Source organism: Macadamia integrifolia, chromosome 7 (assembly GCF_013358625.1).
Source record: "Macadamia integrifolia cultivar HAES 741 chromosome 7, SCU_Mint_v3, whole genome shotgun sequence".
NCBI classification, from domain to species: domain Eukaryota; kingdom Viridiplantae; phylum Streptophyta; class Magnoliopsida; order Proteales; family Proteaceae; genus Macadamia; species Macadamia integrifolia.
The window spans coordinates 5,202,869-5,215,932 of NC_056563.1; the positions used below are offsets into that span (position 1 = coordinate 5,202,869).

The 13,064-nt window shown below is 38.7% G+C and overlaps 2 protein-coding genes across 2 annotated transcripts in view; both read right to left on the reverse strand.

The window, feature by feature from the left end:
* Window positions 1-8,112, reverse strand: LOC122084698 (protein MULTIPOLAR SPINDLE 1). The gene is made up of 10 exons (XM_042653139.1): window positions 7,900-8,112; window positions 7,752-7,809; window positions 7,503-7,655; window positions 7,334-7,390; window positions 7,129-7,208; window positions 6,962-7,016; window positions 5,822-5,935; window positions 4,549-4,741; window positions 2,656-2,726; window positions 1-1,848 (listed from the first exon to the last, which is right to left on the reverse strand). The coding sequence occupies exons 1-10, from the start codon at window positions 8,056-8,058 to the stop codon at window positions 1,664-1,666; spliced, it is 1,125 nt and encodes a 374-aa protein (XP_042509073.1). The 5' UTR covers window positions 8,059-8,112; the 3' UTR covers window positions 1-1,663.
* Window positions 8,113-9,133: 1,021 nt separating this feature from the next.
* Window positions 9,134-13,064, reverse strand: part of LOC122083760 (eukaryotic translation initiation factor) — a 9,852-nt gene continuing 5,921 nt past the window's right edge. Inside the window, exons 3-9 of the mRNA XM_042651651.1 lie at window positions 12,389-12,484; window positions 11,970-12,194; window positions 11,540-11,637; window positions 11,258-11,345; window positions 10,806-11,156; window positions 10,465-10,707; window positions 9,134-10,380 (exon numbers count right to left, since the gene is read on the reverse strand). Coding sequence (XP_042507585.1) covers window positions 9,337-10,380; window positions 10,465-10,707; window positions 10,806-11,156; window positions 11,258-11,345; window positions 11,540-11,637; window positions 11,970-12,194; window positions 12,389-12,484 — 2,145 coding nt within the window. The 3' untranslated portion in view covers window positions 9,134-9,336. The remainder of the gene's footprint in view (window positions 10,381-10,464; window positions 10,708-10,805; window positions 11,157-11,257; window positions 11,346-11,539; window positions 11,638-11,969; window positions 12,195-12,388; window positions 12,485-13,064) is intronic.

Consider the following 13,064-nt stretch of genomic DNA (forward strand, 5'->3'; position numbering starts at 1 on the left):
TTACACACAAAAAGAAAAAGTTTTTGTAGTAATATGGAACAAGTATCTGAAGTTTCATTCTCAGTGACTTAAAACTAGCTATTCATCCCCTTAAAACCATTACAAGCCAGGGAACAACCTCATCACCCAGTAGTATAATAGTAAGTTTAACATCGAATGATAAAATGAACCAATATGAAAGAACCAATAACACAATACACATGGAGACATGACATATATATGCTGCCGTTAGAAACGCAAAGGAAACCCTGGTTCAAGCCGAAGGTACCATGCCTGGAACTGTACCTCTCCTCTCCATATAGATTCTGAGTTTCCTGAGTTGTAAAGCCTTTGCCCTCTCTCGGTCTGATTCTGCAACCATAGTAACCCATGACTTCCATTCGTTTAAGCTTGTTTTCCCTTGTTGGGAAAGGACACCAGGATTTCTATGCATTGGAATGAAGACAGCTCCTCCATGAGCTGAGATTGCAGTGACTTCAGTGAACAAGAAGAGGGATATTATTAGCGATGAAGAGAACCATCTGAACTTTCTCATCATCTTTAACCTTAGAAGCTCTGGGTGAGATTGAGGCACTTATCGGTCTGTGTTTAGAATGAGATCCTAGACTAGTAGTATCTAACACCCAACACTGAAAACGACTCATTGTGTTGGGTACCGAGAAAATGTATGGAAATGAGAATGAGACTTCCTTCAGACGGACGCATGCTTAGACCCCATTCAGATACGTCCAATGATGATTTGAGGAGTGTAAACCAATAAACTGTCCATCAAGTCTGGATTCTATTCGGTGTTGACTGGAGTCACTAGACAGATCAGAATCCTCCATATTACTAAAGGGAATGAGGAAAATTTAGAAGTGAATATGAACAGTATCTGAAAGGTCAGTGGAATCCTCTAGAATACGTGATGCAGGGGATAACCCTCACATTCTTGCCACGTTGAAAAGACGAGGAGAAAGAATAATACTATCGGGATCGGTGAATTGAACGATTCGGACCGGAAGCGATTTCAACCAATCCGATGTGGCCAATTCATGCCCAAAAACCCGATTCTAAGGGTTCCTGGAGCCCAATTCCGATCCAATCCAGATTGGGCATCTTGATTTCTGTCTTCTAAAACACTGCTCATAAACTCAGCAGGGAAAAACCAGTCTTGGAGGGATTGTAATATGGCGGATGCTAAGCAGCACCGGGGAACAAAAGTCAAGATGCCACAAAAAGTTGTATCTGGTGGTGTGTGGAACTGGAAACTATATAGAAATTTCATGGATCCGACAACGTGCGCTAAAGTAAAACCTTAAGTCAAAAGTAAGACTTATTTGACAGATGTAGAAAGACCAGTCTTTTCTTCTCAACAGGCAAAACACAGCTTGAGAGAGAGAGAGAGAGAGAGAGAGCTAGTTGCAATCACTATGGTTTTCAATAAGCACAATAATTGAACAACGCATAATTTGTGGGGAAGGAGAGAGAAGAATGGAGGATACAGATCCTTGACTATATCAAACTTTGCAATTGAATTAATTTGATGAAATCCAGATCTTCTGGTTAAAGGGAAAAAAAGAAACTGCCCACTGCTACCTACTGTTAGCTTGTTTGCTTTCAGATTTGAAAGAGAAAGTGTTGTTAGTCAAGACATGTGTTGCTTATGAATTTCAGCCAGACTTTAATGGACCAGATTATCAAGGATATCTGGGTCAAGTGTCTTCAGGAAAGGAACCTGCCCCACCTGCTTAACCAATTCCCCTGTTACACGGTCCATGTATAGCAGGTACAAGCCATTCCTGCTCTCCAATGGCTCTAGTGCCTGTCGAGCTTGAATAAAAGATTTCAGCCATTCTTCAAACAGCTCTGCATCATCATCTCAAGTGAGTCTATAACTGTGGGAGGACATAAGCTTGGCGCAAAATTAAATTCTATAGGCAGAAAAATAATATAATATAATTATTTTTTTATTTTTATTTAATACCATGTAAAGTCATGGATGGGACGAATAGTGTCGGAGAGACCTCGGGGTATAAAACAGTATAATTGAAAAATACACTCCAAAAATGTAAACTAATAATTCTTGAATAGTAAGTAATACATAAAAAAAAAATGAAAAAACGAGGCCAAAAAAAAAAAATTTAATATAGAATGCCAAGGAAAATGTATCCAACTAACCTGCCAGGGGTTATAAAATATGTGGAAGTTTTCCATTGTTTCTGAAATATATATTGTATTTTGTAATTTTACTATATGTATGTGTATTAATGAGGGATAATAGATGAATTTCCAATGTCCTGTAATGTTTGATACTACAGAATAACAGGAACATTAGAGTGGCACTAGTATTAATCAATAAAGAGATTGCATGCACCATAGTTGATGTGGCACCCCCAACCCCCATGACATGGATGACACATCTTCAGATCAGATTTTATTCAGTATATTTCTCAAGGATTCCAAAATTGATTGGCAGCCAACAGGTTTGAAGTCCTCTTTGGTCTCAGGGTTGGAACTGGGCAACCAATAGAGAAAATATCCATTATTATATGGATCTCACTTTCTTGTTCATGGGGTGATAAAAGAAAAAACGAATTGCTGATGATATAGGCTCACAGAGAAAAACGTCATATTACTTCTATTAAAAATTAAAGCATGAGAAGTTAAACATACTGTTCTCAAAACCTTCAGAAGTTGCCCAGGCATGTGTATAGTCTGATATAAGAAATTCAATAAGTTGGATCCTGCCATCCACACAGAAAGATCAGTCTTGAAAGGCTAATTAACCCTATCCCTTGGACCCCAACAGCAAGGCATCTGTAAAATAGGTAAATAATACGTAATGCAAATTGAGAATATAAACGTGTAAGGACCACTTTAGTATTTTTCCTGCAACCAGTAAAGTCTCTTAAGATACATGAAGACTAACTTATTTTGCAGCCCAAACAGACACCACCAAAGAATGCAACCACATTTCATCAAGCATTCATAGGGTACAATCTGTAATTGGATAACATTTCAAATTGTCAACCCCAAGCACGAGTGCAACCTAATTATGGAAAAAGAGAAGCCCACCTTGAAAGGTCATTTAATCAAATGAGTCTCAGTCACAGATTATGTAATCACCTCAAATTTTTTAGGTAGCGTTATACTAATATAATATTAGACACCCTCTTTATACATCCAAATACATGGAAAATGATTGTAATAAACGTTACTGAGTCAGAAAAAGCGACACCATTGCGGCCTGTTGAAAACATCCTAGTAAGAAATAATAAGGCACTAGCTAATAAGAAGAGATTGATGTAGGAAAATCACCCACTTATACACCTCCTCATAGAAAAATGGAGAGCTATAGGGAAGCTATCTTTAAGAAGAACCCTTGGAAATCACCTTGACCAAATGGGGCTTGAATCTCATTTTTATAAATTATAATATGACTACAGCCAGTGTCAGAAACTCATGTTCTCAAATGACAGGAGTAACAGCATCACCCTAAATCAGGTTTCAAGATGACAGAAATTTCAGTATACCAGTTATTTGGACCAAGAAATTCTTTTAAAAAAAATGGGAATTTCAACTTCAATATGAAAAATGTCTCATCATGAGTAATTTTCTTTGTACTTTCATATGCACTAGATACTTCATACATGACTTACCAAAAAAAAAAGATACTTCATACATGAAATGAATCAGGAAATATGGAAAAAATAAAATAAGAGATAAAATATAAATTCAGTAATAATATGAAACAATGAAATAATAAAGAACCAGTAAGTTTACCAAAAAACAAACAATGAAATAATTTAAAAAGGTAAATAATACAATAAAAGATGGGTGACAAGAACAGACTATTATCAAAAGTATAAGAATATGGTGTAGCAAAAATTTACAAAACAAAATAAAATTATATTAAAATCCTCGAGAAAATCTAAAATTTCATTCAGAATCTTAAAGTCAATGTTTCAAAATCTTGCCGGAGTTCAAAAATTCATCTGGATTCTGTCCAGGGGTATATTGCTTGGATTTCATTTGTAACCTCAGAACAAGGTCAAAGTATTGGCAATATTTAAAATCCTGCCTCCTCAAAATGAGGAAGAAGATTGATTGAGCAATCAGGATAAGCCGTATAAGTTGATCCAGGTGAGAAACCAATAGTATCTGTACACCATAATTGATCTGCATAACTGTACTTCTAACGCATGCTTCAGTCTCAAAATAATGCAACTTTGAATAGATTGCCTTAAGTAGGTGCTTATGTCCAAGAAACTTATAATAGAATTAAGGACTTCAGCAGAATGAAGTGTATGAGAAACCTATAATAGAATAAGGTGTTCAGCAGAATAACTGGATGTATATTAACATCAACCACCAAAATAATGAAAAGGTAAATAAGCAGGCTCATATTTGTTGCTCTAGGTTATACAGAGTATAGGAATTGGAAAATATGTTCACCATAGTATTTTCAAATATTTAGACAAGTTCATGCAAGATGCAACAAAAGAATAAGTGATCAAATAGGTAAAAAAACTATTGACTGAAACATGTGATTTGAAGAGAACTTACATCATAAACATGCAGCTATGCATATTAGAGAATGCATCGTCGAATGGGTCTATGAAAAGCATGCTCTCCGCAAGTAAAGAAATCCTCTGAGAAACAAAGAGCATTGTTCTTTGGCCTATATACTGCTCGTTTCCAAGCTTACGAATTAAGTGCTGAACATAGAATTGACCATCCGAATTGGGATTAGATGATCCTGCAAAAGAATGAACGTACAATCAATCAAACACAAATTAGAAACAGTTGACTAGTCAAATTAATCAACAAGCCAACAAACACAGCAACAACACTAAATGAATAATCATCAGATTGCGCTTCTCCTCAGATTGATCTGACAAACAAGAGAAAGAGACTGTATCAGACTGCTGGAGACCCTGCAAACTACAAACGAAAATTCAAGTTGCCCATGAACTACATGATAGAAAACTTGGTCAGGCCCTTAGAATAGTAATTCAGACCAAACGAGGAGCCCTTTCTCCGTTTTACAATAAAGTCGGTCTACCAAGATTGGCGGCATACCAGGTGCACAAGGCTCCCGCATGTGCAAGGTTGGGAGAGAGGGGGGCAGAAAACTACGCAGCCTTACCCCGAGAATGTCAAGAGGCTGTTTTGACTGCTTGACCACCAAGCTGCAGCATTCGTACTACCAAGAGTATTTACACATAATAATTCACAAGGATATCTATTATTCAGTGTAATTATTCTTCTTCTTCTTTTTGGGTACACTTATTATTCCGTATCATTAGGTATTGAAAGTTTCAAGTTTATCAAATTAAAAGTTGTAATAGAAACTTTCAGCTTAAAGCACAAACAAATCAACTTAAGGGGATGATCATTACTTGAATGTAAAAGCGGAAAATAATACTAGCATGCCAAGACAGGGCATATCACCCCAATTTCCATAACTTGGAAAATCCAAAGCTATATTGCCAGTTTACACAGGTCATCTTGATGAAGGCAAGTTATAGACGCCTTGATATCCACATAAGTTTTGCTAAAGGTGGATTGTCCTATGGTTATTCACTTCTTTGTAGGTTTTGGGTGAGAGAAGAAATACTTATTCCCTTGCAAGAAACCATTGTATGGTAAGATTATAGTAAAGCGTAAACGATGTGGCATGCCGAGGAACTGATTTGCTTGTTTGCTTGTCAGTCTCTCTGATGATAGCTCATGGCACATAACTATTCCTGGCAAATATGATGCCTTTTTTAAGCAGTAACCAGGGGAAAGCATGAATAGACACCAAAAAAAGTTTCAAGTATAATCAGCTATTTACCATCTCTCTGCATGGACGGGCACATTCGTCTGACCAATCGCGTAATCAAGCTACTGATAATCCCTTCGATGTTCTCTCTATACTTCTCGTTGGACAACAAACTCTTCAATGTAGCTTTAAACAAATAAAATACAATTAATAATTAATAATAATAAACAATTGATTCTGGCAACACAGATAACTATTGCCGATATAGTGGAGAGACACAAAGTTATAACAATAGCACATTGGAATAGGTAGATGAAATAGATAAATGTAATTGCATAGATTTAATACCAACTTCTTCACAGAAAGAGAAGGAATGATTGAAGGAATCCATGCCTGACTGGCCCAAAAGAATGCTAACTAAAGTTCCATTTTGAACTCTATCAAGAAACCAGAAAAAAAGAATGAAATGTGTATGGCAGTGAATTTCCTAACTCAGACAGATACAATGCCTTTATCCAGATCTGGTGTTGCGTTTGCATTGACAGTTATGAGAAATAAAGCATGAATATTAAATAGGCAACTAATTTCAAAATAATTCTGCCACTCCCACATATAATGAGGGACAATGCAGAATATAGGAAGTCAGATTCTTACCTATTGACAATCATAGAAACTAAACACCTTATTATGAGTAAAATAAATGTAGAACCCATTTTTGGGAACTCAATTGTACTTTGTTATGTCATGTTTATGGCTGTCTGCCTTCTTTTATCTCTTTTTCTGATCTTTTTTCTCACTGAATTATGTGAAAGTACAATATAAAATATATAGAATAGAACTGAAACAAAAGGTTTCCTATAATCCTTGTGGAAAAATAGAAAGAACAAAAAAGATTTAAAATATATATATATATATATATATATTAAACTTTTAGCTCGAACCAAATCATCCCAATGCATGCATGCTTTGAATGTGGAAAATGGACATCTTACTTCAATTGAAGCAAAACGGAATTTCATAACCTGCATCTAAGTATCTTGGCTTCTGTGTTTAAATTGAGCAGTCATCCACATACAAGTCATTGCTACTTACAGAACCCCAAATAACAATAAAATTAACATGAGATACATGAATGGAAGAGATTGCGTATGTTAGTTTCTTACAAACTGTGACTAAAACTGGAGATTCATGAATCAATAATGTGAAGATTACCTAAAATAAAGTCCACAGCCTGATGTGACAAATTAGCAAAAGTAGTGTCTTCCACCTTCAAGCAAAAATGTAGTTTAAAGATGAAGAATAAGAAGAATGAGAATATCATAACCAGTGCCAGGGGGAAGGAAGGAAATGCATTGAAAATTTTTAAGATGCAGACTGACAGGAGACACAGCGTCGCAGAGCTCCACCAGAAAATCAATTGAGGCGCCCAGGTGCTCTATCTCGTCTTCTCTATTTAGCTCTGTAATACAAATGAAAATGTACTCCAAATTTGTCACGACTACTAAGAAAAGCTCCTAGGCTTCAACAAATCATAACACGAAAAGATACAGTCAGCGTAAATTAAAAAAAAAAAAAAAAAAGTACCTAAAGTGCTTTTCTTCCGAACAGAATTGTCTGCCTTTCTGCTTTCCTTCAAACGTACTGATCAAAAAGCCAAAAAAAAAAAAAAACATCAACACCGAGTTGCTGAAATTGCATTAGACAGAACAATAACAACAAGGGGAAGACCAAAAGGAAAAGATAGAAATTAAACCTCGTCTCAGAAATCTCCGCCTCAAAACCTCATTGATTCGGCAACCACTCTCATTTTCCCAATGCACTCGCTTCGGATTTAGTTTCCCTAAGTTATCATAGAAATAGCACCTACAAGAAGCACTCTGCGGGAACAGATCATATTGCCTTCCATCTGAACCAAACTAAAACAATCTACAGTCAATTCCTCTTATGTCCACACAGAAAAAACAACATTGGAAGGGGGAGGGCGAGAAAGTTAAGAGAACACCTTCAAGTTCTTTGAGTTCTTCTTTGAGCCTCAAAAGCTCTAATTTCCTTTCCTTCGCCTGAAACTCCAACAAGGGAGACGAAATTAGGATTCCTTTGTATCAAATTGCGGGGAAGATACAAAGTAAACGGATTGATGAAATGGAGACCTTTCGCTTCCATCGTTGAGCTTCGGATTCAGACGGAGAAGCAGATGAAGCGGAAGGCTTTGGGAGTAGCTTCGATCTGATAAGGGCGACTGCTACAGCGAGTTTTAATGACGGATTAGATTCGAATGCACTCTGACCGTTTTCTATCGTCGCTGCCATCGGCCATCAAGTCTTCACTCCTCACTCGTCCCGACAGGCACAGTGCAGGCGCGATTTCTCTCACAAATCGAATATCAGACTTAATTATATACTCTCTGGATTCTAGTGAAAGGACAACAATGCCCCTGCACTAGTAATCAGATTCACTAATCTCCCTTGGCCAAGCACGAACGTGAGGGCCAATCAGAGGAGGCATACAAGCATCGAATGGGGGTGGGGGGCAGGGTAATCTTTTCATCACCCTTGTGTCTTGGGGTAGTGGCGCACAATTGTAGCGATCTATTTTCCTTGATAAATGGGAGGAACTCAGGCAGTAGCGAAATTTTTTCCAATACTTACTTTCTAATCCGCTCTCTATTTAATGTCTTCAATGTGAAAGATGAAAGGGTGATTAATTTTCTCTCTTTCTTGATATTACAACCCATTTTATATGAGACATTTGGGATTATAATTTAACATAACCCTCAATCATTTCCAGCCGGAGAAAGAACAGCAGGACTCATCTACCACCCAAAAATCGAACGGCAAGATGAGTCATTCTTACTGCGACCTTGTTAACATCAGAGTTCCCTCCATCGTTCTGCTCAAGAAAGAATAAGAAGACTCATCTACCGCTCAAAAACCGGTATCCATCACGATGAGTCTTGCCTAAAACTTCCCGTATAGACATCGCCAACACTAGCCTGCATCTTTGCGAACATAAAACATTGCTCCCAAATCACCTGCAAGCACTCGATTCTAGATTATCAAGACTTTATTGGCAAAGATCAGAAGAGGGCAATGGGCTCCTGAGACCGCAAGTGAACAACAAAACACATTTAGTACTTTGAAGAATCAAAAGAACATAAAATTCAAGGTGTATCTTGCCCAAAAAGAGATCTAGCCAATTGGAAAATACTAAAAGTACCTTAGTCTGCAATATCAAAATCTGATACACTATAAAATAAGTGATCATGTAAGGAGCCTTCTTCATCAAAAGCATCTAGTGGTGGGAAAAATTAGCCACCCTAGGCATTAATACTAAGATGTAAGATCCATGGCAGTTATTAAATTCTCGCATCAATAAACACTCATATGACCTCAAAAATATACAACTCAATAAAATTAAGGGTTCTCCGCAGCTCTGGCTTATCACAGACTTTAACACAAGTTGCTCGCCCCAAAAGGGGGTAAAAGAGTAAAACGGAGATTGAGATTTAAAAATAAAAAATAAAAAAACAGGATAATCTAGTTTCTCTGGTTACAAAGAAGAACTGCAAGCTAAGGGCTCCAATGGAATCAAGAGAACAAAGCTTCACAAGCTTGGATATCAGCACCCTGAGCACCAACTATTCCTTGCCCAGGAGTACTAGAACTGACGGTCCTCATGGCAGCATCAAAAATAGCTTTCTGGAACCGAGGCTCTTCAACCTTCTTCATTATCTCCACCACCACCTTGAAGTCCAGGACACCAACCAAGACAAGCTTCCCCACAACCTCACCAAAACTGATAGGTGCTTTTGGTAAATCAATTGCGATGTCATCCAACATTGAACCATAGAGAAGACATCCAGTACCTATGTCCCTGGCTGTCAGAACCTCCTTGGTGAACAAGTATTCCAAGAGCTTTGCAACCAGCTCCACACAGGCCGAACCTTTCTCCAATGCAAAATTGATAGCTTCCTTAACCAACTCTGGGTGATAGGAAGGAGCTTTCAAGTCCTCTACGCACTGTAACGCTTCATCCAAAAGGAGAACCTGGAAGTATTCCTCCAGAAGAGCAACTGTTTTCCTCCGAAGCTCAACAGGATTTGCTCTTGTTGGAGGAGCTGATGGCCTCTCAGGAGCTGGAACTGCTGATGGTCCCAAAACAGCCCTCGTGGGTCCAGGGATCTGAGCAACAGGATCTACACCTGAGACAACCTTAGGAGAACGTGCAGGAGGGGCGCCACCACCCAATAGTGCACTTGTCTTGCCAGTTATCAGGCCCCCACTACCCTGGGGCAGCAGCTTCGGGTTAAAAGAACCAGGTCTCCCAATCATAGGGGGCTGAACTCGACCAGACTGCATACTGAGACCGTCACCCCTAGGCACTGAACGAGTACGGGGAACCTCCCAATTGTCATTGTCCATCCCAGGCATCCCAGGCATCTTCCTGGTACCAGGCATTCCAGGCATCATCCCCCCAGTGCCCGGTCTGTTAATAGGGAACCCCCCTGGGCCAACCCCCCCTAGGCTACCACTGGCTGCACGACCATTTCTCATGCTGGCCATTGCACCAGGACGCAACCCAAGATTCTTCTCCGCCTCTGAGTGTATTTCAGTGATGGTCTTAGCTTTCACCTGCAAGACCAAGATCGGAAGACAATCATGATGGGTTTTCAAATAAATATTGCACAATACAACGCAATAGACCTGGAAATTTACCTCCTCACGCCTGGGGACCCAGTTACAGGCTCGTAGATCCAGAACATCACGGACCATAAACCTTAGCCTTGGTGCCAACTGAGGGTTTGTTGTCAGTTCTTTCAATCGGCTGAAGTAGACATCATTGATACGCTTAGATTTTGGGCTCTCATCCAACTGCTTCCCAATGGTAATGAAGAACTGACATATAGCCTCAACATTCTCCTCATCTGGACATGTTTTACTATCATGCCCCAAAAGCTCCTGTTTCATGTAAGCAGAGGATAAGCAATTCCTAGAACAATAAAGCATCAAGAGATTTTGTAAAACAGTAAGACTAAATAAAAAAACCCAGTAAATACCTGAACAATGTGATGAACAATCTTCTCGGGCACCATCTTCTGCTTCAAAAGTTCACCAATAAGGCGGATGTTTCCAAGAGTACGCAGCTTCACCATTCTTTCTTTATCCCTACGTTCCAACTCTTGCTCAGGCGCAATCATTAGCCTAATTTCCGCCCTAAGATTGTCAGCACCTTCAAATGCCTCTTGGCAAATATTCAAGAGAATACGCTTGAACGTGATTTCCTTTCCACCAGGCTCTTCAGAAGGGAATGGTGGCAGCTTTTCATTTAGATCAGAACAGAGTAGAGCGTACATTGGGCAAAATGTTGGCTCCAGCACAGCCTTGTCAAAAATAAGTGAGATAACACCCTGCAGGTGGCAGATTATCTGAGCACCACCAACTGGAGGGAAGGTAAAACAAGAAGAGAGAAGATATCTGAACGAGTAAGAGATCAATTAGACAAGGTAACCTTTAAGATATCGGGTGTTGTGATCCCAGCGTCAATCAGTTGCCCTTTGAGAAGATCAAATTTCTCTGGCGTCAGCTTGTTCAAAATACTGCAAAGAACATACGACAGAGAAAATAATATTTCATTATTGCAAACAGGAAAGATGTAATTGGAAGACACAAAAACAGTAACCTAGAACCACTGGAGTGAGGCGTTGAACGTCATGCTACCACCTAGGATTGATCCATTAGTAACTGGCCCATATACTAGGAAAACAAGAAAAAGATAGTCATAAGGCATTACCCTTTCACTGTCTTTAAAACACGTTCTTTCTCAGAGAGAGTCCCCCTTCGAGCTGACCATGGCACCTCAGCTTTGACAAGAGCTGGGGCAGGTCCTGTCTGAATCGAAGTAAGAATAAATGAGCATCAGACATAGTTCCATATGGCAGTATGGTATCCTAAAATTCATCCTAATTGCTAGGATCAAGTACAAAAGCAAACTAGATGCAAATAGTTATAGTGACTCCCAAATGTGTGGACAACAAGATGTCTAAAAGCCTGCACCTTAGCTTTTTCTCCATTGATAGCTAAAGCATTAGACAACTTATGGAGTCAATTCACATGAAGACAACTCCATAAGTCAATTCACATGACTGCATTGTATGAGATTGGAACTGCAAAAAAATCAAATACATCACACAAACTAGAAAAATGCAACGACTAATCAATACCCCTTGGTTAGAAGAGATTTGAGCCCTCGCAAACTGAGAGTTTAATTGGTCTTGGCGATTATAATGATTTGCTTCCTGCTGCCTTGAATCTGATCGAATTCCTAACTCCTTACTTTCCCGAATAGTATCCCAGGACCTCTCCTCACCAGCAGGCAACTGTCCTGATCGACCACGCCAATCACGGTTGTCTGGTTCAATATAACGAATTTGGGTTTGAGGTTGCAGCTGCCCAAAAAAAAATTCAAAAACAGTCAAAATGATGAAGATGAACTCCTTTAAGCCTACTACAACCTGTGACTGAAAAATACAAGCAAGGAGGGCGCGGGGGCAAGATACTCATATTGACCAAAATAAATATGACATGCAAAGTGACCATTCCTTTCAGAAGATGTTAGCAACCCCAAATTAAGATGGCTCACATTTGCATCTCCACGACTCCAGTTCTGCTCCTCACCAAAAAATTCAGCCTCAATTTCTTGCTTGATTTTCAGGATATCTTCAGGGGCATCAACAGCCTATAAGATAAAACAACCACCAAAACTTATGCACATGTTAAACATTATTAAAAACTAGAACTAGTAAAGTGACTTACATCATACAAATATAAAGCACCACAACCTTACTAAAATTTTGAAATAGCAAACCAAAGGCAGTTATAACACCATAAGAAATGTAAATTTATAAGAACATACAATAGAAGAGATGCCTTTGATATAGTCTATTGCATCTTGGATCTATTTGTGCCAAAGCTAAAGATTTCCTGTAATGGATGGACACCATAACACCATACAAACAGTGAAAGACCTTTTTGATTTAATCACAAGTACAGTTCTGCCATCAATAAAAGCCCACATAGCCAAATTGTACTGCACATAGCCAAAATGTACTGCACCTGGCTCAAAGAATTCCTTTGAAAATTCCACATTTTCCTTGAATAAAGAAAGCTTCATGAAACTGCTCTTTTCCCGCATGGTACAGGGGGATAGGGCATAAATTTGTCAAATGGGATGGGGAAAACCTAAGGAATAAATGGACAGTTTTTGCTGCTAGTTTAGTTATAACAATTCTAAACCATTTCGAGAAAGCAACACTATA